Source organism: Heteronotia binoei, chromosome 6, assembly GCF_032191835.1.
Source record: "Heteronotia binoei isolate CCM8104 ecotype False Entrance Well chromosome 6, APGP_CSIRO_Hbin_v1, whole genome shotgun sequence".
Taxonomy (NCBI): domain Eukaryota; kingdom Metazoa; phylum Chordata; class Lepidosauria; order Squamata; family Gekkonidae; genus Heteronotia; species Heteronotia binoei.
Window position 1 is genome coordinate 102,780,838 of NC_083228.1, and position 24,201 is coordinate 102,805,038.

Genomic DNA, 24,201 nt, shown 5'->3' on the forward strand with positions numbered 1-24,201 from the left:
TATGTGAATCGACGGGGGGACTTGAGGCGGCGTTACTCTTCGAGTGGGCGGAAGCCAACCTTCTGTCGATCAAGGCTGTTCATGTACCAGGGAAGGACAACTTGCTAGCGGATTGGCTCAGCAGACATGTTCTAGATCAAACGGAATGGAACTTGCACAGAGCGATATTCAGGCAGATAGTGGACAGATATGGGCCAGTATTGGTGGATCTGTTTGCCACAGCGGAGAATCCACAGGTGGACAGATTTTTCACCAAAAGCAGAGAGGCAGAGGGAACCGATGCTCTCAGCAGAGAGTGGCCAGCAGGGCTCCTGTATGCCTTCCTGCCCACTCAGCTATTGCCCAGGGTGATTCAAAGGGTGGTGGATTTAAAGGCAGAGATAGTACTTGTGGCTCCTTTCTGGCTGAGACGAGCATGGTTCCAGGAACTCCTGAGGCTGTCAGTGCTGCCACCTTGGCATCTGCTGGGGAGGGGGGATCTGCTGACTCAGGGCACTGTGTCACATCCCCAGCCAGAATTGTTAAAGTTAACAGTTTGGAGGTTGAGCGGTCTCAGCTCGAAAGCCTAGGATATTCAAAGAAGGTGGTGGACACCATGTTAGCGTTTTGTAGATTTTCCACTAACAGGGTGTGTAACACCACTTGGAAAGTTTTTTCTTCTTGGTCTGCCCAGAGGGTGTGGGACCCATTGAAGGTGAATGTTCAAGGGGTTCTAGGTTTTCTACAGGAGGGGACGGATAAGGGTCTGTCCACCAGCACTCTGAGGCATCGAGTGGCTGCCATTTCCGCTATCCAGGGGGTGCGGAGACATAAAGCACTATCCTTGCATCCGCATATTAAAAGGTTTTGTGGGGTTCTTCGCTTCTCAAACCACCCCAGGTACATCGGTTTCTTTCCTGGAAATTAAACGTAGTATTGAATGCCTTGTGTAGACACCCGTTTAAGCCTATGGCCTTGTGTGGGGTTAAAGAACTCACCTTGAAGTCCCTTTTTTTTTTTGTTGGGATCACTACGGCATGCAGGGTGTCGGAGTTAAGGACCCTATCGTTGGATAAGGAGCTCTGTGTTTTTCACAATGACAAAGTTGTGTTGAATCCGGACCCTTCCTTTATTCCGAAAGTCAACTCCATTTTTCATAGATTGCAGGAATTAGTGCTTCCGAATTTTTTTCTCTAATCCCAAATCTCCTCGTGAGAGAGAGTTGCACTGTTTAGATGTGAAGCAGGCGCTTAGTTATTACATTGAGCGTACAAAAGACTGGAGAAAATCTGATTCGATGTTTGTGTCTTTCAGTAAAGTGTCCTGGGGGCAGAAGGTCTCCACCTTCTCTCTGAGCAGATGGTTGAGGGAATGCACTGTGTTGGCTTATAAGGCCAGGTCCTTCTAGAGGGGATCACAGCACACTCCTTGAGAAGTGCTGCCACGTCTGCAGTGTATAGGTCTTTCCCTTCACTGGAAGTGGTGTGTAAGGCCGCGACATGGAAATCAGTACATACCTTTACCAAACACTATAAGGTAGATAAGTGGGCATCAGCAGAGGCTGCCTTTGGGAGGCATGTGCTGCAGCATGCACTCTAAACAGGGAAGCCGGTCCCACCCTGGGATGTACAGCTTTGATAGGTTCCAGTAGTTTGGACCGACCCACTGACCAGGCCACCGGAGAACGGAAGATTTTTATCACTTACCATAAAGCTTCCTTCTCAGTGGACTGGCAGTGGGTCAGTCCAGCCCGCCCTTGCTGTTAGTGGTTGAGCGGCTTCCTGGGTTTTGGGGATGGATCCTGGAGCTTATGCCCGTACTTGGGGTAAGTTACTGTACTGTGTTTTGTTGTTCTACGGTCAATTGTCCTTTTGTATGGTGCAGTTGAGCGTAATAAAGTTTGTTCCCCTCGTTTTTCATCAGTTGTGGAGTATGATTAATGGGGAGGATTGGGGGAATTTGTTCCCTATATGGGGAGTTGCGGCTTGGAAACGACTGACGAGGTTGGAAGGTATAGGCCAGTCCCCCCCGGATCGATTGGAAGACCCAACCCTGTGATGAGGAGGGGGAGCCTATACCCAGTAATTCGGACCGATCCACTGCCAGTCCACCAAGAAGGAAGCTTCACAGTAAGTCATACAAATCTTCCGTTCCAAACAGCCAGTCTATGGGCACTAGTATATATTGCTGTATATCCTATATACCATCAGTGTCAGAACAGTTTAGTCAGCTGTTTATTAGTGAACACAAAAACAGCATATGAGTTCTTGCCCAGTTGCATTCTTTCTGGCTTTTTCCGCTTCAAATAGAAAAATAGTATTTAGAAGAAAAGTGTTAGCTGATTTCACTGATTTCACTGCAAAAAAGTGCCAAAAGCTTATCCTTGCATATGAATCATAAATGTCTGGAAAGTTTATTTCTCTAGCCAGGTTTCACCAGGATCCACACAAGTCCATTACCCAATCTATCAAATAACCAAACAAAACAAGTTTCTAGGCCCACTTTAAGACACACTGAATATCAAAACCTTATGACTTATGTCTCCTTAGTCCATACTGCTTCCTGGAAAGAGGAAAGACTTGGAGGTAAATAAAAAGCCTACTTGACTTCATTGGCTAGGGCATAATTGGGGAGCAGATTGTGGTGGTAGAGGTTGTATCCAGCAGCCAAATCTTAATATGGAGGGCAGGCCTCCCTCTTTAGTGGGAGACCTCCCAGCTGGGCCCCCTGTTCCTTGTCACTGTTTAACAAGCCAGCAGGGGGGAAATTAAAAGGGCTTACTGGCATTGTGCCAGCATATAACACCGCTTTCAGTTTTGCAACAGTACTGAATTCTAGAGCATCACCTGAACTTCTAGCTTTCCACCAGAAGTCTTATTGGGATGTCAAGAAGATTGTCCCTGCCTCCAAACTCTCTTGTCTGTCTTAATATTTACTTAGTTCTATTAATTTGAGCAGAACAATCTTCAAGTACATGTGCCTGGGACTGCATCCTGATACTCCACTCCTCACTCTCACTCAGAAGCCTTCACAACACTGTAGAGCGCAGAGCCCTGTCAGAGTTTACTGAATCCCAGCTTCTCTTAGCCTTACCATTGCATCAAAATGGTTAGCCTGAACATAATGGCCTTAGGGTAGGCTGATACACTGTCAGGGAAGAGCACCTCTTGAAGGGTGTAATTAATGGGGGGTTTAACAGTTATGAATATGTCGGCACTACAAGTGAGTATGGATGAGTTATTTTATTGTCTTCCCATGGACTGACTTGACAGAAAATTGGGTTGCCAAAAACTGTTCTTTCCCCCATTTGCTGCCATCTTCCACTTGTGAGTGAAGACTTTTCTGTTTTGTTTGACATTTCCTCAGTGATCCTTCCTCCCTGACTAATTTTTAATTGTTGTTTTTATGACTTTGTGTATATTTTAGTTCTGTTTTTAATGGTGTTAATAATGTGCATTGTTTGTAGGGTAGATTTAAAATTAAAAAAAAATTAAATTAAAATATTTTTTAAAAAATGTAAATGTGATTTTATGATGTAATTTGTTAGTTGCCTTGGTGGACCTTGTGAGGGCAGAAAGGCAGGATATAAATTTTGTAAAATATATATTTTAATTAATGTGCCATAATATAAACTTAACTGTCTATGCTGAACCAGATTCAGGTGGGTAGTCATATCGGTCTGAAGCAACCGAACAAAGTTTGGGTCTAGTGGCTCCTTTAAGATCAACAGAGTTTAATTCTGAGTATAAGCTTTTGTGTGCATGAAATATGTATGTATCTGATGAAGCATGTATCTGTTGAAGTGAACATGCATATGAAAGCTTATACACAGAACTAACCTTTGTTGTCTTAAAGGTGCCACTGGACTCAAACTTTTTGTTGAACCAGTTATTATTTATTTTTATTTAGATATTTATATCTGACCATTTCTTATGGTGGTTTGCAAATCAAAATTTAAAACGTAACAAATAAAACAGAATCCAAAATAACCCTCTCCCCCCATAAAAATACCCATTAAATGGCCATAGAGCACTATCTTTCATTTTCATTTCATTTTATTCGATTTATATCCCGCCCTCTCCACCGAGGCGGCTCAGGGCGGCTATCTAAACATTTCTAGAGATAGCACCCACCTCACCTCCTCTAGGAGCCTATTCCACAGAGTGTGAGCTACAGTAGAAAAGGCACAGACACGAACTAATACAAGGCAGGCTACCTGAAGTATGTGTGGGAGAGCCAACTAGCGAGTGGCAATCTGAGGACTGCAGCTGCCATGCCAGTACATATGGGAAGAAATAGTCCTTCAGATAAATGGAGCCTGGGTCATAAAGGGTTTTAAAGGTCTCAACCAGCACCTTGAATTGAACTCAGAAACTAACTGGAACCTAATATAGGAGTTTTTATGATAGGCAAGGTCTCAACCAGCACCTTGAATTGAACTCAGAAACTAACTGGCACCTAATATAGGAGTTTTTATGATAGGCAAGATATTCCTGATCTGGAAAGCCCATGCTCCCTGATCTTGTCAGATCTCAGAGGCTAAGCAGGGTCAGTCCTGGCTAGTATTTGAATGGGAGGCCATCAAGTAATACAGAGTCATGACATGAAGCCAGGCAATGGCAAATCACCTCTGAACGTCTCTTGCCTTGAAAACCACATAGGGTCGCCATAAGTCAGCTGTGAGCTGATGGCATTTTCCACCACCAGGCTAGGTTCCTGTTGGTTAGTTGCTGACAGTAGTTGCTGCAGCATTCCAAACCAACCGAAGTTTCTGTTCTGTCTTCCAGAGCAGCCCAACTTAAAGCCCAATACAGATATATCCCAGTATCTCTATTTCTCTTCTAGTACGTTATCGTTCATAGTTTTATCAGATTTATAGAGCTATCATGAGGGAAGGTGAAAGTGCTCTGGAAACAAACTTACGCCTACATTGGTGTAAGTCTCAGTTACATTGGCGTAACCGGCACTTACATCATTGCAGGTTTGTTGAGGTGCCCTGTCACTTGTGGATGCTGGTGATGGGAGCAGTGGCCAGCCAGTGGTGCAACCGAGGCATAGGCCCCTGTGCTGGCATAGTAATGGGCAGTGCTGGAGGCATGGCCAGTGTTAGTTGGCTCCCTGAGCCCTTTCAGCCTGAGAACACCCCCTGCCAGACTCAGAAAGTTATGCTTACCAAAACATAGCTAAGTCCTTTAGTGCCCATGGAAGCTGAAAATAGTTTTCCTCCTCTGCTGTATTCCTTCCCATTAGCCTCTGAAAGCTCAGGATGCCAACTACAGTCTTGGCCAATCCCCCAGGGCAGCTAAGCCCCCTCCCTAGCACCCAATTGCCCCTTCCCATCCTACAAAAACCTCCAGGACATTGTACAACTCAGTAGGGTATATAGCATGGAACTCTGTCTCAGAACTGCCTGTCATACAGACATAGAGTAAAGGGCTAGGCACTTTGGTGTTCGGAGACACACAGAGAGGCCACTTAGCACTACCAGGCAAGCACTTTGTGCTGGCACCTAAGGAGGAGAGCAAAATCTGTTCTCTATGGCTTCCATTTAGAACCCTGACAGGTACCTGACCATCAGAGGCTCAACCCACAGGGCACTCACACAGAGATAGGTAAGGATGAGCAGGCATCCCAAACCTGCTGCCCCCTCCCCTCACTTGAGGCTGGGTGGTGTGACAGCATCTCCTTCAGTCAAGCCCAGCATTGAGCTCATGTGTGAGGTAGCACAAGCCACGGCCATGCAGCACCCTGGCTCCTGACATGCCATAAAAAAATTTCCCTGGAAAGTTTTCCATGAGGTGGTCTGTCATTTGCTTGATTCTCACCCTCAAAAGAACAGCACTCACCTTGATAAATAAAATCTGATGTATTTTCAAGAGTCTAACATTTGTTCTATACAAATATAGACTGTTCTTATAACCTTGTACACAGAGATAATTCTCTATTTAATTGTAAATCTTTTTGAGAATAAATTCTCAGTAGCAAAGAATTATCTGAAAAACCTCTATGTATCACAGCTATATTCAGTAATCAAAGTCAGTTCATAAAAGGATCCAGCAACCTCCTCTTTTTCAAGAATCAGTGTATTCTTTCAAACTATTACAGCGTTTCTTGAAAAAGAGGATACTGAAACAGGAGGACATCCACAGTTACTTGTCAGGTTGCTGAATCCTTTATGTTCTAACTTGGATACATTAGATTTTATGTATCACAGTGAGTGTTGTTCTTTTATGATTTATTCCACCATGGTCCTAATCTTGTTAATTTCATGGTTCCTACCCATGACAGGGTGCAGGGTGTATCTGTGGGTGCAGGGTCTCGCACCTGCTCCACTGCTTGTGGTCAACCAGCTTGGCAAGTGTCCCTTTAAATGTTAAGTGTCAAGGCTGAATCACAGCCTTGAGCAGTAGCCGCTGAGGTGGATGGATTGCAAGTGATTCGGGAGCACTTCAACACAAGACAGGTAAGTGTGATTTGGCTGGTTCCACCATGCACCTCAAGGGGGGCGTTGTGGCACCCCCATGGGGCTACCTTTGCAAACCCTGTCAGAACAAGACATTTGTCGCTGAGACTGGCATGGCACTTCTGCCAGTTGCCATGGCTCTGTTTTACTGTCTTGCAGGTGGACATTAAGCAGAAAGGGTTGTGGGTATGGCAACTCCTACCCCGCCCCCCACCCTGCTGTCTTCTCAGTCAGTTGTTCTAGCCTTCCTCTTGAGGCGGAGCTTTGCGCCCAGCAAGCCTTTCCAAGGTCCACCTAGGATACTGTCCCATGTAGGCTCATCTGTCCCAGGACTAGCTACTCCCATTGACCCAAAGTGCCCCTCCCCTCATGCCACTCCCACTTCAACAGTACGCCACAAAGCTGCAGTACAGTTGCCATGGACATGGCCTCACAAGTAGCCAGCTACACTTCCCCCCCTTCCACTGCAGTGTATCTTGGCCTTTAGGGAGCCAACTAGAAGCACCAAGGTTGGCTGCTCACTGCAGGCTGCAACACAGGCACAGCTCAGGATTGCTCTGCCCATGCAGTAACTATATAGAGAACTTGAAGCATTGCCCCTGAAGTCTGGTTCACATTTATAGGGGTTCCTGCAGAAGTATCTTTGAAGCAGGCAGCACTGCCCTTAAACTCATAGCCAGGCAGTATTTGTGAGAATATCTGGTTCCATATGGCTGCTATACACAGAGAGCGCTAATGCAGCCTTAAAAAAAAAACAAAGGTCTTCTGTAACCATGAAAATCTCTGTAACTTCCTCCAGTGAAGCCACCTTTTCTCACAAATGGTACTTCCATGTAAGTTATGCAGCAGTGGTCCTTAGCATTCTCACAACATTAGTGAAATGGTCGTAGTGACTGGAACTTATTTACAGATATTTGAGACTATTGACTGTTTGCTTATTTTATTAATTATTTTAATTTCTATCTCAATACTATAAAGTTGACAGTATGCCACCCATATGTCTTTCTTAACAAGAAGTAAGTTTTATAAACAATATTATTGTAGCATGAAGATATTTCTTATGATGGCCCAGAAATCAGTGTTTATGGAATACATTAGTTCATTGTCTGCTATATTATTCTTTGGAGATTTGAATGGGATTCCCAAAAACAGAGTTGAATGGCTTAGAGAATATGATATCTGAAGTGAATGATTCTAAAACTTCCTTTATTTACCTGATAAACTTGTGTAGAAAATTGCTGAGGTATGGTTACTAGAACAAATTAACCAATACAAGTTCATCCACATGTGTGTATGCCAACTGGAGAGATTTTTAAAAACCTGCCTGATGAACTGGAGACAGGAAGAATTATTGTTTCTAGGCAGCCATTGAAAAATATTAGATGGGGTGGCTATGCCAATGAAGCAGATCTAGCTGGCTAGCTTTTGGGGGGGGGGGGCTATGACAGTTGTAGACATACTTTAATTAGCAGGCATTAATTCTTTCTGCTGGTGTATAATTAGGAGGCAGCTTAGGGCCTTGGTCTACTTGACTAATTATTTTACTATGTCTCTCAGCCACAAGCAATCCGCTGTGACTTATCCAACTGAGAGAAAAAGAGATGGAATACTAATATAGTTGATGCTTTTAAAAATAATTAATTAAATACCTTTTGCTCCTTTTTAAAAATAGCACACGTGCACACACACACAATGCACTTTAAGTATCTCCAGTATATTCAACAAAATGTAATGCTATTGTGTGCTAGCTGAAAATTGTCAGATAATTGTGCCAAGGTTCATGAGTCACAATCTGTTATATAGCTAGCTTCTTTGTGTTAATTTTTATGGTTGCTTGTGAGTCTCCTAATAAATGAACAACTAAATTTAAGCAGACATGCATGCTAGTTGAACAGTCTGTTTGGCATTAGATGTTCATATCGTCAATATATCTAATTCTCAACATGGCCTAGTCTCTGGATATTTAAATACAGAGACTGGAGCCATGAAGGGACAAGACATCTCTCTGCAAGCATGAAATTTGCTCTAGGTTTGCAAAAAATAATAATAATTTGAAATAAAACACATTGGAAGGTTAAAACTGTTGTAAAAGGCAGGGGGCGGGACAGAGCCCTTTCTAGAGCTGTTTTGGGCCTTTGAGGGAGTGTTGGGGCCAAGCCTAGCAACAATCAGTGTGCAGTTTGCTACAACATGACCTACATGACTCACCCAGGCCCAGCTGCTTGCTACTGTTCGACAGCATCCACACGTGCAAATCAGTGTGATGCAGAGTTTAAAGTTTCATCTGGGAGACCCAAGTTCAGATCTCCGTTCTGCTATGGAAGCTCATTTGGTGACCTTGGGCCAAAGAAGGGAGAGAAGAATTTGTGGAGGAGGTGCTTCCTTTTGTTGCTTTTGAATCTAATGGCAGCCAGTTTCACAGAGTGACCCCAAATCCTAGGATTGTAGGAGAGGGAGGAAAGCTGTCATCTGCTTTTTTAAAAATGGGAACGAAGCAGAATGCAACTGAGTGTTGCATCATAATAGATCTGGCATTGCAATAGTACATACATCACGTACAAATAGTTGCAATTGTGAGGAAGTGTTGAATTAATTGCTACCTAAAATCTTTTAACTGGAGCTAGGAAACAGAGTATTATTATTCAGCTGATGGGAGAGTTAATTAAGGACAGCCCTTAGCAGGCCTCATTTTGGGTAGGAGCTCACAGAAGCAGAACTCTGGAACCTGTGAATCAGGGGTGTCAAACGTGCAGCCCAGGGGCCGAATCAGGCCCCTGGAGAGCTCCTATCTGGCCCCCGAGCAACTGGCTGTCGTCTGCTTCCTTCTCCCTCTCTCTTGCTTCCTTCTGCATAACAGCTTGCTTTGGAAGGCTTGCTCAATCATACAGGAGCTACAGAGCAAAGCCTCTATTTCCTCCATTCGCTGAGGCTTCTCTCTTGAGGAGAAGGGGGGGTCGGGATAAATTAGAATGTACACTTATGGAACTACATGTTTTATAATGGCATGTACTGCTTTAAATAAAGGCCTTTGACATAGTGATTTTTACATTACATAGCCAAATTAGGGTTGCCGGGTCTATGTTAGAAAATACCTGGAGACTTTGGGGGTAGATCCAGGAGAGGGTAGAGTTTGGGGAGGGGAGGGGCCTTAGCATGGTACAATGCTATAGAGTCCACCCTTCAAAGCAGCCATTTTCTCCAGAGGAGTTAATCTCTGCCAGCTGGAGATCAGTTGTTAAAGCGAGAGATCTTCAGGCCCACCTGGAGACTGACAATCCTAAACCATGTAAGCATATGAACATATATGTACCTTACTAAGAAAAATAAGCCCATCTTGTAACAGTTGCAGACCACTGTAGAATTTGGGGGTGAGGGAGATGTGTTAATTAGTTCAATAATGTCACAGGTATTAGCCAATAAGCACCCAATAGTACACACATATATTGAACTAGCCTTCATCTTTCTTCTGAAAGGAGAACAATCCAGGTTATTTTAAGGCACATTGAAATACCTGCAAAACTAGTTTGATCAGCACCTGGGTTAGGATGGCAAAATGTACATTACTACTTCAGGCAACAGTGGCACTGCCAAATTCCCCTTAACCTCCCTTTGCAAATGCTGTGCAGTTCAAGAATTGTTCTAATGTTATTGTTTTGAAGGGTATGATGCAGAAACTCCTTACAATAAGATAAATGAGGATTCTTTCAACACTATGAAACAGAGAAAATTATATTTAAATGATATTGTTTATGGCCACAGTTTATTGGTTTATGACATGTCCAAAATTTATGTTGGTAATATATACTGTAATCTTTTGTTATTTTTCTCTTAATCAGATCTTCATGGTCATGCAAACTAAAAAGACAAAACTAATTTAAATGCCTAGATAGAATGCCTAATGTTTCACTGTTAGTGTTAGTAATTGTAGAAATATTATTGTAAGCCATCATATTCACTTTGCTGTATAATTGCATCATTCATCATGTACTGCTTAGATATACTCATACTTAAATGCAAACGTTTGACCAAAAAATATAGGATTTGATCCAAATCCTATTTTTTGCTTGCATAAGGCACTAGAGCTGGCAAAAGGGGCAAGGTTTTTTTTATCAATTCCCCCTCTCACTGCATACCCCCACGTTGTGTCCAACACTTTCCTCAGGATCGCCTTTCTCCTTGAAGCTATATTCCAGAACACTCAGTGGGTTGCTACAGGATAGGGAAGCTGCAAAGTTCAGTTCTGTTAGTGAGGTTTTGCTAACAATACTTTGCTTCAACACGTGGTGGTTTTTGGTGTGTCTTATTTGATGTAATCTAGTCTAGTAAAGATTAATAATCCTATTCTTTGTCTCTTAAAGCCCTCCAATAAACTTTTCATGTTGCCTGAAAATTTCTGAATATGTCTAATTCCCAAACCTGGATTTTTAAATCATTTCTAGCACCTGTTAGATGGTATGGAAAACCTCACAGTCTCAAGGCTATATGCTTGTCTTTGGAGCACACTAAAAAAGTGAAATGCTTTATAAGCTAAATAAGCACCTTCCAAAGAAACACATGTACAGGACTGGACTACTATGGATAACCAATAGGAAGGAACTTTGATTTATTCATCTGGTTTTCCTCAGAGATTAAATGTTTGAACTCCCCCCAAGGGAAGAAAGAACATCACAAAGTCCACTGCAAATGATATGCCCCAGGGTGAGCTGCAAATACCTACTGTGGCTCCTTGAGGGGATACAAATTGCTGTCTTGAATAAAGACTGATTCCCATCTACAGATTTAATGGTGATTTTATTTTCTGAACAACAGCACCTTTTTTCCTAACAGACCTGAAATGTGAGCTGTCTCTTTGATCAGCCTGATTAAATTGTAATTTGATCATGCTTCTTAAGAATGTACTTTGTCTTACAGCAGCCTTATGTAAAGATGTCGAATCTAGATATATAACCACATAGTCCATTTAACTTTGTGGTTTTGAGAGATGAGGCTCTGCCGCAGTGCTACAATGGATTTCCATGCATGATATACAAGTCCAAAAGCTAAAAATCTCCAGAGGTGATGTTGCCCTCTTTTTTTAGGTGGTCTCCTGTATCTTATAGTTCTGTGACAAAAAGAAATCCAGCAGATTAAGCTTTACCTAAATGGTAGAAGTTTTGATAGACTTTGTTGTTGTTGTTCAGTCACTCAGTCAAGTCCGACTCTTTGTAACCCCATGGACAAAGTCACACCAGGCCCTCCTATCTTCCACCATCCTCCGAAGTCTGCTCAAATTCGTGTTTGTTACAGCAGTAACGCTGTCCAGCCATCTCATCTTTTGCCATCCCCTTCTTCTTTTGTCTTCTGTCTTTCTCAGCATCAGGATCTTCTCCAGTGAGTGCTCCCTTCTCATTTGGAGGCCAAAGTATTTGAGCTTCAGCTCAATCCCAGGTTTGCAGAAAAATCTGACATCTAATCTGCTGAATTTATGCTTTCCATGCGACTGTTAATGACACTGTAAAACAGGAACTGGCTCTGCAAAGCAAGAGGGGAAAGGAAAGAATGCAGGAAAGATCTTGGAAAATACAAGAAGAGGGCAAAGTGCACAGGGCAAAGATCTTTTTTATCTGCCTCTTTATCCCCACCCTCTCAACTCAGAAAAATAGGAACAATGGGAGAATCAGATCACATTATTGTTGCATGGAAATGTAGGGTACACTTTTACTGATTTGACACAAGGAATAAATCTTTGTTATTTCTGATGCAATGTCCTTTAAGTACAAAAAAGTGTTCTGTTTATGTGCTCAATCATCCTAGAATGGACAAGGTAGGGCTTCCTCAGAAATCTAGGCCTCTTTGCCATTGGACTATGGTATAGTTTCCTTACAGTTATACTAATTCTTGTGTTACTATCTTAATTGCGATTTTTTTTCATAGGTTGCCAAAAGAAATGCATCAGTTCATCATTGCTAATACCCCAGGATATTAGACTGGATCCAACAAAAGCCTTCCATTCACATAAGACTTTTACTGTTCACAGAAAACACCACTGGATCCAAGCCAACTGCACTGGTGTAACAGCTTCCATCACTGTGTCCATGCTGAATTAATTCTTTCACCCAGAACAGCAAAGCCAGTACTAATACAAGAAAGTCTAAAAAACTTCTGTTACTGGAGCAACAGGTACATTTGCTGCCTGTTGCACATTAAGAGCCTTTTAGACCTATGGTAATCTGGGAGTGGTTCTATACACTCCTCTGTGAATACTTAAATCCAAGGGCTGGAGCCATGACAAAATAAGGCAGCTGCTTCTTTAAACATGAGAAAAATCCCAGGTTTGCAGAAAAAACAAGGAGAGAGTTAACCCTCCTCAAAGTAATAGAATTAGCACCTTTAATAAATATCTCAAAGGCCATTGTGGGATCACTAGGCAACTACAATAATATTGCCAGTCTTCAAACCTAGGTGTTTGTAGTGAAAGGCAGGGAGGAAGGCTCATCCCGGGCCTGTTTTGACCCTCCAGTCCACTCCTACTCCATTCTCTTCTCCTGCAGGATGAAAGACTCACTAGGGCAAAGCCCAGCAACAACCATCAGGTAATTTGCTACCATGAAATTTCTTCAACTCACCCAGGGACATCTATGCCACTGGATGACATCATGCCACACAACTACTCTGGGCCTGGTGGCAGCCTCCACACAATTTGTGCAACTTGGCAAGGCCCAGCAGTAGCCATCACGCAACTTGGCCAAACTTTTCCCAGGGACAGGCTGTGAGCGGAAGGAAGAAGGGAAAGCTGAGAGCCATTGTGGTGTAGTGGTTAGAATGTCAAACTAGGATCTGAGACCCAGGTTCAAATCCCCATTCTGCCACAGAGGCTTGCCAAACCTTGGGCCAAACACTCTCAGTTTATTCTACTTCAAGCAGTTGTTGTGAGGATCAAAGGGAAAAAAGGATAATGGTGTAAATTGCTTTGGTTCTTCATCGGGGAAAAGGTTGGATATAAATGAAGCAAATAAATAATAAAGGTGAAGATGGGGTGGTAAGATAAAGGTTGGTTGGTGAGCAGGAAGGAGAAAAAGGTAGAAAGAAAAGGGATGAGAATATAGGGTTGCCAGGAGGTGAAAAGAGAGACATTGTGTGGACAAGGGGATACAGGGGGAAGCAACCCTCACAAGTCGTTATGGATTCCCTGATTATTTTTGCTAATAGTAGGTACCATGCATTCTGGTGCCTATTTGTAACATTAGGTGAACTTATTGGTAGACTTTTCCCTGCTTGCTGGTAGTAAATGCTACTGTATTTATGTCATCATAAGTCAGTTTAGCTCAACCACAGTTATGGATATGTGTACAGTCGGCTAACCAACAGTACACAGTTTGCACCACTTGTATTATTGGTGATAATTGTACTTCATGTATTAATGGTGCATAAATAAAAATTAGTGCCTTTTTAGGTCATTTATGAGAACCTATGAGATGGCAATGAAGTTCTCAAGAACAGACTAATATGCAGCTGTCATTGCATTGGTGAACTCTTGCCCGGCACAATTATTCATAACAATTCAGTCCCTAACATCATTGCCACAGGGCAAGCAAAATATTGAATTGGACATTGACTATGAAGCTTTTGTGAGCCATTTTGCTGACAAAGTCTTGTCGTTCTGCCAAGACCTCTCTGCCACAGTTGAAACAATAGCAAACCTGGAAGCCCCTTGTCCGTCTTCTAGTCCTATAATGTCTTTGTTGTGGCCACCTTTCTCAGGAAAAGGTTGACAGGATCCTAGTGGCTGTAAGGCCTACCACTTGCTTCCTGGATCTGTGCCTGTCTTGACTGGTGAAAGCCTGCAGAGATGGGGTCCAGATCCCCTGTGTGAGATTATCAATCAATCCCTGTCCTTGGGGATCTTCCCAGGGGAGTTGAAGGAGGCAATGGTATGTCCGTTCTTAAAGAAGCCATCTTTGGACCCAGTGTTGAACTTTCAGTTGCTAGGTAAGGTAGTTGAAAGGAAGGTGGCCAAACAGCTGCAGGTTTTCCTGGAGGACACTTCTATCCTAGATCCTTTCCAGTTGGATTTCTGACCCAGTCATGGGACTGAGACAGCTTCGGTCACCCTTACAGATGACCTTCGGAGACAGATGGACTGAGGCGGATCAGCACTGCCATTACTTTTGGATCTCATGGTTGATCACAAACTTTTGACCCACCTCCTTGCTGACATGGGGATTTGAAGGACTGCCTTGAAGTGGTTTTCCTCTTTTCTCCAAGGTCAGGGACAGAGAGTGGCACTAGGGGAGAGGGTCTCCTCACAATTCCCATTGAGTTGCAGTGTTCCCCAGAGAGCGATCCTCTCCCCAATGCTATTTAACATCTATATGCACTCTCTCATACAGCTGATCCAGGAGTTTGGGCTAGGGTGCCATCAATATGCAGATGACACCCAGCTGTATCTGTTAATGGATGGATGGTGAGACTCGTCGCCAGACATTTTGGACTGGGCACTGGGTGCCATGGCTGGTTGGTTGAGGCAGAGTCGGCTGAACTTCATCAAAAATGGAAGTCCTGTTCCTGTGTCGCAGGGACTTGGGGAGGGGGGGAATCTGGCTCCCAGCCTGGGTTGGGGCATCTTTGGTGTCTGTGTCCAGGATCTGGAGCCTAGGTGTGTTGCTGGATGCCTCCTTGTCTATGGAAGCCCAGGTCACAACAGCTGCCAAATCTGCCGTTTTCCATCTTTGGCAGACTCAGCAGCTGATTCCCTACCTTTCTTCCCACAACTTGGCCACAATGATCCATGCAGCAGTCACTTCCAGATTAAACTATTGTAATTCACTCTACACAGGCCTGACTCAGAAGTTACAGCTGGTGCAGAATGCAGTAGTACGCGATGCTGGCGATGATGCCTTTATGGGCTCATAGTCAGCTGGTTCTCTGTGGACTGCACTGGCTACCAGTGGAGTTCCAAATCAGATATTGGCCAAACCTGCTTATTGTTTGAAACACCTGTGATATTAACTATTATCAGCGTGCCTGGAGCAGATTCATATATTATAGCCATCTTGTGATTAACTAATGTTGTGAATTATGATTTATTGGTTTGTTGATCTTAGGTTTTAATGGATTAATGTATATGTTTTTATGTTGTTACCCACCCTGAGCCTTTCTTGGCGGGATATAAATTGCATTAATAAAAAAATAAAAATTATTCAATAGGTTGTGGCCTGCAATATTTTAAAAAAGTATACGATGTATAACACCAAGTTTTTAATATTAATCTAATCCTACAATGCTTTTAATTACAATGATGATTAATTTTATAAATGATTGCGTTATAATATGTATGTACTTATAATATGTATTGTTTTAATTGTTGAAATGCCTGTGTTGTGAGCTGCCCTGAGCCTGCTTCGGTGGGGAGGGCGGGATACAAATTTATTATTATTATTATTAAAGATGATGAACTACTTTTGGAATAGACAAATAAAATATATGTTTATTACTTTTTTAACCCACCCTTCCTTTCAATATGATTGTCAATTCCAGCATGGGGAATTCCTGGCGATAGAAAGGTGGTGCCTGGGATGGTGGAGTTTGGGAAGGAACGGGAGCTCAGTGGGAACACAATGCCATAGAGTCTGTTCTCTGAAGCTGCCACTTCCACCAAGGGAACAGATCTCTGTAATCTGGTAATCAGTGGTAACTTCAGGCCCCACCTGGAGGTTGATAACTTTATTTTACAAGGTATTCATCTGTGTAGATGGTTATTCCTTAATCCCTTCTTTATTTCATCTTCCATACAACAATCCTGTGATGTAGGCTAGGCTGAGAGAAAATTAAAGGTCCAGTATCATCCAGTAAATTAATGGCAAATGAGGATTTGAATCTGGGTCTCACCCCATCTAATATTCCAAGCACTGTTCTTCACACAGGAACCTCAACTGAATTCTGAACCAATTAAGGCTGTAAATAATAAAGTTATAATATCTTGTCTACTTATAATAGCATATTGTTTTTAATAGTACCCTACAGGGTACTATCATATTCTAATCTTTAATTCTGTGGGTTTAATTTTGCTGTGTATTTTCCTGGAATTCTTGGATGCTGAAAAGAATACTGGAGTTATAAAACAGAGAATATAATGCCTGTCCTCAGTTTTATTAAATATACTTATTATATATTATTATAACCAAGCTTTGTTACTTGCTTTCTATGATCTCCAGACTACAGAGGTCAGTTACCCAGGGGTGGATGCCTATTTAAGGACCACATCATTCCAGTCTTGTTCATAGGCTTCCAATTTGCTTCTGAGCCCAGTGCAGAGTGCTGATATCTTAAGGACTGCTTACTCCCATATGAACCATTACAGTTATTTTCACAGACCGTGCTTTGAGTGCCCCCATCATCTGGTGCAAGCAATCCAAGAAACACCCTTCTCTGTTGTGCCACTATCTTGAGTGGATCTAGATGGGACTTCCTTTAATCATTATTTATATACATACTTCATTCTGGATAACTTGAGAAGAACATGCTCTTTTAATGCCTCCCAATATTTCCCATTTATAGGTAGTTTATAGATGGTGGAAAATATCTCTTCGAAGTGAATTTCGTGAAGCAAGACCTGGAGAACTCAAAGAATCCCATGATGACTTTTTGGATGACCCTTCTCTACAAAGTAAGATATAGAAACATAATGTAATGGAGAGATATATGTGGGTTTTTAGGAGACCTTGATTAATTGTATTTTGATAATCTGTAAAGAAGTAATACATCTGTAACATCAGATACTTTTTTCCCCATAAAATATGACAGCCAATATCAACACTAATAATCTGGTTTTCTTCTATCAATGAGATTTTTTTTTTACTTTTTCCAATTTAGGGAGTAACCACTATTGGGTGTGGGAATTAATATCACCATGTAGATTCATATTTAGTTATTTTGAAATATACAACTTTTAGATTTGGTGAAGGTCCATTAAAAAAATCTTCTCTAACTTTATCCATGCAAGTATGCCCAGTTTTTATAAAAGTTCAGGATCTTCTTTAAGGCTGTTATTTATTGATGCTGAAAATGCTTCATCTTAATTTAAATTAATAATCTGCAGTAGAATAATATTCTGAAAGGAAGATCTGGAGATTCCCAACCTATGTTCTTGGGTTTATATTTTTCCCATAACTAAATTCAGGTGAGCTTTAAATGTTCCAAACTGTATCTTAGATGAAAAAGGTAAAATTTAGATATAAAAGCAGCAGATATTTACATATGATGCATCAATATAAATTAAATTGAAAAATCAACTAAAGTTTTTGTTTATAATATTAAATCAATTTCATTTAAATATACATTTAGAAAACACATGTCCTTTTATGCATAATCAAGCTCTGTGTTTCTAATTAATATCACCAAATTCTTTTTCAGTGTCAAGTACACAGAAGTGCACATAATTGACCAGGCAATGGTAGTTAGGTGTGGATGGGGAAAACTGGGAACCTTGTTATAAGAAAATAGGTATGCTAGAGGACCCATAATTTAGAATCCAACATAAGAGATAACTTCAATTAATTCAGAAACAAAAACTAAAGACTTGTAAAAACCTTCACTCGTTAACACAACTTTTAAAAAAATGACTATATGAATAAAATGACTATATGAATACCTGCTCTATACAGCCAGGAAGCCACAGTTTTAAAATGCTTTCTCAAAACTATAAATGTAAATGCATCTCAACAATGATATTATATTAGATGGGTGCTATGTTGCTCTTAAAATTATAAACCAGCAAAGGAGGGGGCCGTGTGTAACCAGTCAGAAGCAGAAGATCACAGCCAAATGCTGCAAAAATATATGTATTGGCAAATTGTATATTGAAACGATGTGAATACAATTTGTGCAAATTTCTTACAACACCATTCAAACAAAAGCTGTACACAGCCTTAAAATATTTTTATAGACCCAAAAGACCAAAAACTGAAAGTCCACACAAGAGACTCCTCATAATAAATGGAAACTAATTTCTTCTTTCCTTGCGTATCTGAATTATAAAAACTTCAATCCAGTCGTCCTGGAGTAAGGCTGAAAAAGCACGATGATGCCAGATTTGATGTAAGACTCGAAGTGAATTTTAAAATGTTTGAATTGTCCCAGAAACACGTGCCAGATGAAGGCTTTGGGAGAAACGACTTGGTAGTGCTGTCTATCCATCATGCACCAAACCCATCCTGTCTGGCTCTAACGGCATCACTGTGGTCTTGGAGCCTCCCACCTGTGATCTGTTCCTGAACTTGGGGCTCTCTACAGAGGCAAAACAGTTGTTAGCAGCACTGCTCACAGACATCAGGAATTGCTAACACCTTCTAAAGAAGAGGACTCTGACAGCAATCTTTCAGAGAATGGGGGAGAATCATCCTCCTCTTCCATATCCTAACTCCCTGTGTCCGTAATATTGTTAGATTTTCTGTAAAGCAGGAACACAGAATTCTGCCCCACTGCCTTGGAGTTTTGTAAACAGTTTCTTTGCATTGAGATCGTCTGTCTGGAAATGTATTCATTCACAAGCCACCATGAACAGCACCAAAGTTTGTGAAATGTTCGTGCTGGTCACCCTTCCACTTTGCGAACCATGAACCAACCAAAATTCAAGATGAACTTCAGTTTGTGAGCTGGTTCGTGCCCAGCCCTAGTATTTGATTACATCAGATGTCACAAGCCAAGGTTAAGACAGAATGTACACAAACTCAGCTTATTGCTTGACTTGCATGTTCACCTCACTCCTTCCCTCCTCCCTGCCTTCACTGAGAATCCTAATTACAAACAAACTCCATTAATCCAAGCTATGTGAATACAAGTGCATAGATTAAATGAAGTTGATTTTCTCCACAGACCTGAGAACTCTCAGCCTGGAGTAAAACCCAATTTAGAATTGTGGTTTGTGTGTGGTGGGGTAGGCTGCATATTCATATGTGCATCACAGGTACTCAGAATTATTTTCTAACTGCCTACATGGTGTAATTATTAGATTGTTGTACTGGGATCTGGGAGCCTTGTGTTCAAATTCCCATTCATCCATGGAAAATCACTGGGTGAGCTTGGGCTGGTCAGTCTCTCATCCTAAAGTACCTCACAGGAGTGTTGTGATCAAAAAATGGAGGAGGGAATGGTGTTGTAAGTGGCTTTGGGTCCCCACTGGAGAGAAAGGTGTGGTATAAATATTGAATTACATAAACAAATTTAACCTTCAACATGAGGTTATAGGTACACACTGGGTTTGTGCACATCTCAAATTAATGCTGGTTTGTTGTGACATCTGAATGTGTATGTAAAACAGCTTTATTATCAGGCCTGGCCCGCCCATTAGGCAAACTAGGCATTTGGTGCTGGCAGAGCAGGGGTGCCAAAATCGACTCTCGTCCTGCCCCCTAGGCAGAATTCCTATTTGCCTTCCCCTCCCTCCCAGTTTTAATGCCCAGATGAAGCGCAGTGAAGGCCAGCGGCTCCTATGCTAGCCTTCTGGTGAACTCACCAGGATCAGTGCTGGGGCAGCAGCGGCGGGAAGGACAAGGAGCTGCTGAAAAAGCAGCCGCTGCCAGCTGCCACCTCTCTACTTCCTCCCTGGATTGCATGGGAAGGAAGTGGGGGAGAAGCAGTGGTGGCAGCCACTTTTTCAGCAGCTCCTTGTCCTTCCCACCACCACTGCCCAGCGCTGATCCTGGTGAGTGCATAGGAGAGGAAGGCACAGTGTCCATAATATTGTTAGATTTTCTGTAAAATATTCTGTTATTAAGTGTTTCATTTCTTTATTTGTCAGTTGGTATCTAAAAAAGATAATAATAAATACAGTTTTATTAATGGCTTGTGGTTTTGAATGGTCTGTATTTTATCCTGTGGTTTTTAAATATAAGCCACCTTGAGCAGGACTCTGAAGAGGCAGCATAGATATATTCTTAATTAATTAATATAGCTGGAGGAGGGCGGGGCGACGCGGCTAATGGCGGACGCTTGAACGAGCTGTTCTCTCCAACTGTCCTCTCGCGCCCCCCCCTGCTCCTTCCAAACACGCTGAACTTGCTCGGGCATGGGCAAACGTAACTCCGGATCTCACAGAGCACCTAGAAAGACTCCTACAACGCGGCAACAGGTACTAACTTTCCCCCCGGCGGCCCCTGAAGCTCCCGCTCTCTCGCCTGGGCCCTTTCCTCCACCAGAGAAAATGGCGTCCGACGCTACTCCCGCCACTGAGGAAAACGCTCTGCTTACCTCCCAGTCCTTCCATACAGCCATGGCTCGATTGGAGGAGACCATCGGGGAAGCTATCTCCAAAGCAACTGCCCCCATCTATGCCGAACTCAAGAAAATAAATGAAACCCTGGCAGCAGTCACACAAACCGCGGACGCTGCTTTTGAAATAGCTACCAAGGCACAAGAAGCTGTAGAGAGCCTCCAGTATTCTGATTTATGGGTGCATGACAAAGTTCTTTACTTAGACAATAAACTGAGGGCGGCAAATTTGAAATTCAGAGGCCTGCCTGAACAGGCTGAAGAGAACCAAGAGATTAAAACTTTCATAGCCACTTGGCTGGCCTCTGCTCTTCACCTCCATGATGACATTGCCCCCTTAATAGACTCTGCATACCGTTTGGGTGCTCTACGACAAAACTCAAAGGACTTCCCACGAGACATCTTAGCTACCATTCCAGATTCCAGGACCAGGTCTGCAATTTTACAAAAAGCCCGGTCTGAGGATGGTCTACTTTATAAGGAAAAGAAGATTCTTGTTCTGGCTGACCTCTCCCCAGAGACTTTGCAGCACAGAAAAGACATGAAACCCATTCTCAACTTGCTTGCTTCACACAATATTCGATTTCGTTGGTCCTCTCCTACCCAGGTCTTGGTCGTTCATCAGGGTCTTCGTCTGACTGCCTCAGATTTCGCTTCGGGATGCAATCTTCTTAACCACCTCCACATCGACCCACCTCCAGCCACTGACCCAAACCTGGCCAATGATCTTCAACCACTCAGCAAGCCACTTTTCTCCAAACCAAGAAGACGACGTTGAGCTTATTCTACGTTTTGAGTAGCCTGACTGTGTGTTTCCATGTTCACACTAGTTTAGCAATAACTGCCATGCCCTGGCTTTACTTCTATGCTTTGGAGGGGAGCAGGGGGAGGAGAAATTTTTTCATTTGTAATTTTATCTAGACGGGACAGTCGAGAGTTCTCTCCTTCTAGCCCTCCTTCTTTGGTTAGTGATCTACTAATATAAACACGATTTTTCATTGATCTCTATTTAGAGCCAATGAATAGTTTAGATAGATTTGTGTTTTATATGTTGTTCTTTGTGTGTTTGTTTAGATGGGAAAGCCTTGTAATGGCACTGTTTATGGACCTGATTGTTCATTCTGTTAACTTCAACCACTTTTGGTCAATTTTGCCTGTTTTTAGCTGTGATTCATTGGTTAAACGGCGCTCTCCAATTAAGCACTGGACTCTGAAATCCTTGTTTGCATTCCAGAAAAGTCTTATGAAGCTAGACCTGAATTATGCTGTTTATGTTTATGTCCTGGTTCCCTGGTTCACGTATATATTCCTAACAGACGCTGACTTAAGCATCTATTCGTCTCTACTTATTTCTACCCTAAACCAATTTAATTTTATTTTTATGGGATTCGATTCTATTATACTGCAGTTATTGATTATTGTGTTATGTTGCTGGTTATCAGTTGCTAGACTAAACCTTTTAAACTCGACCTTAGAGGATTTTGCTTCTTGGCCATCTGGCCTCTCAGTGTTAATTAACTCAGAAAATTTTTCACTTTTTGACTGGCTTTTGCAATGACAGACATAAAACTAATCTCACTCAACTGTAGAGGCCTTAATAATATTATTAAGGCCAAAAGACTCTCCTCTGCACTAACTAAACTACAACCTGATCTTCTCTTTCTGCAGGAAACCCATATCAAAAAGTCAAATATTAATATTCTCCACTCAAAATGGTTCCAAACACAATTTCTAGCTCCTGGTTCCTCGAAGTCACGTGGCGTCGCCATTGTGTTATCCAAGAGAACAAGATTTACTTTATTGGCTCAAGAGGTAGATCCCCAGGGAAGATATATTTTCGTTAAAGGTTTGCTCAACGATTCTTTACTCACTTTGGTTTCCCTATACGCTCCTAATACCGCACAACTTACCTTTATAAAATCTACTCTACAGAAACTCGCCCTCTTTCAAGAGGGGGAGGTGATTGTGGGTGGTGACTTTAACCTAATCATTGACCCTATCTGGGACAGATCCTTCAAAACACACACCCCCACGGTTGCCCCTGCCACACCTCTTCAAACTGTTCTTCAAAACCACAACTTGTGTGATATCTGGAGGCTTCGCAATCCAGGTGTTAAAGATTATACATATTTTTCCGCAGTCCATAATATTTTCACAAGAATTGATTACTTCCTTACTTCCCCTTCCTTATTAAACCAAATTTCTTATACTAATATAGGCCTCAGAACTCTCTCTGACCATGCTTGGTTGGAATGCACGCTAAGTGTTACCCCCCAAGATAAACCTTACTATAACTGGTCGTTGAATAGATCACTTCTTTTAAATCAAGAGTTCTGTACGCAGATTGAAAAAGAGATTAATCTTTATTTTGACAGTAACTCCGACTGTGGGGTTTCTCCCAATATCGTCTGGGATGCAATGAAAGAGGTCTTACGGGGCAAATGCATCTCCTTGAATTCGGCCTATAAAAAAAGAAAATCAGAGCTTTGTCAGCATTTACTAGATAACATTAAATTGTTAGAACAAAAACATAAACAGACCTGTTCAAAAAAGATTTACCACAAACTTATACTTGAACGGAAAAAACTTGACCTACTGGACACTACCACTATCAAGAAAAACCTTCTTTTCTTAAAGCAGAAATACTGGTTTAACCACCCCCGTTCACTGAAACTTCTATCTTGGAAACTTAGAAAGGAACTAGGCGAGCGACAAGTAAAAGCCATTTCAGACTCTACAGGCAATAGACATTCCTCCAACAACAAAATCATAGAAGTTTTTCACAACTATTTTCAAAAATTGTATACCTCAACCAATCCTTCTCCTCTCTCAATAGACCGTCTTTTACAGGACCATCCCATCTTCAACCACTTATCACAAGATCATCAACAATTTTTAGAGTCGCCTATCTCTCCCACAGAGGTGCTCGATGCTATTAAGTCTTCTAAACTCAATAAAACACCTGGCAGGGATGGTCTGCCTTCTGAATTTTACAAAAAATTTGGCCCGTCCTTAACTCCTCATATTACCTCGATTTGCAACCTAGTGCTAGATACTGGCCTTATGCCCCCCTCATGGTCCCAAGCTAAAATAATACTAATTCTTAAAAAAGAGAAAGACCCCCTAAACGCCAAGTCATATCGCCCCATTTCTCTACTCAATAACGACTACAAACTTTTAACGTCCATTTTAACAGCCAGATTGAACAAAATCATTGGCTCCTACATCCATATGAACCAATCGGGATTCATCCCCAATCGTGATATCACCGACAACACGAGACAAACCATTAACCTGATTCAATATTGTAACTTCCAAAAATTCGAATCCTGTATTTTGGCTTTAGATATCGAAAAAGCTTTTGATAGCGTGGAACCACTTTTTCTTCAAAAGGTCCTACACTATATGGGCTTTGGCCCGAAATTCAAGCAGGCTATCAACTCCCTCTATTTAGATCCATCTGCTTTTTTGCAAATTAATGGTCAACAATCCCCGATGTTTCGACTTGAGAG

At 42.0% G+C, this 24,201-nt stretch overlaps 1 protein-coding gene across 1 annotated transcript in view; it reads left to right on the plus strand.

Moving 5' to 3' along the window:
- Positions 1 to 24,201, plus strand: part of FBXO36 (F-box protein 36) — a 57,838-nt gene that overhangs the window by 17,262 nt on the left and 16,375 nt on the right. The window contains exon 2 of the mRNA XM_060242284.1: positions 16,979 to 17,087. Within this exon, the coding sequence (XP_060098267.1) occupies positions 16,979 to 17,087 (109 nt within the window). The remainder of the gene's footprint in view (positions 1 to 16,978; positions 17,088 to 24,201) is intronic.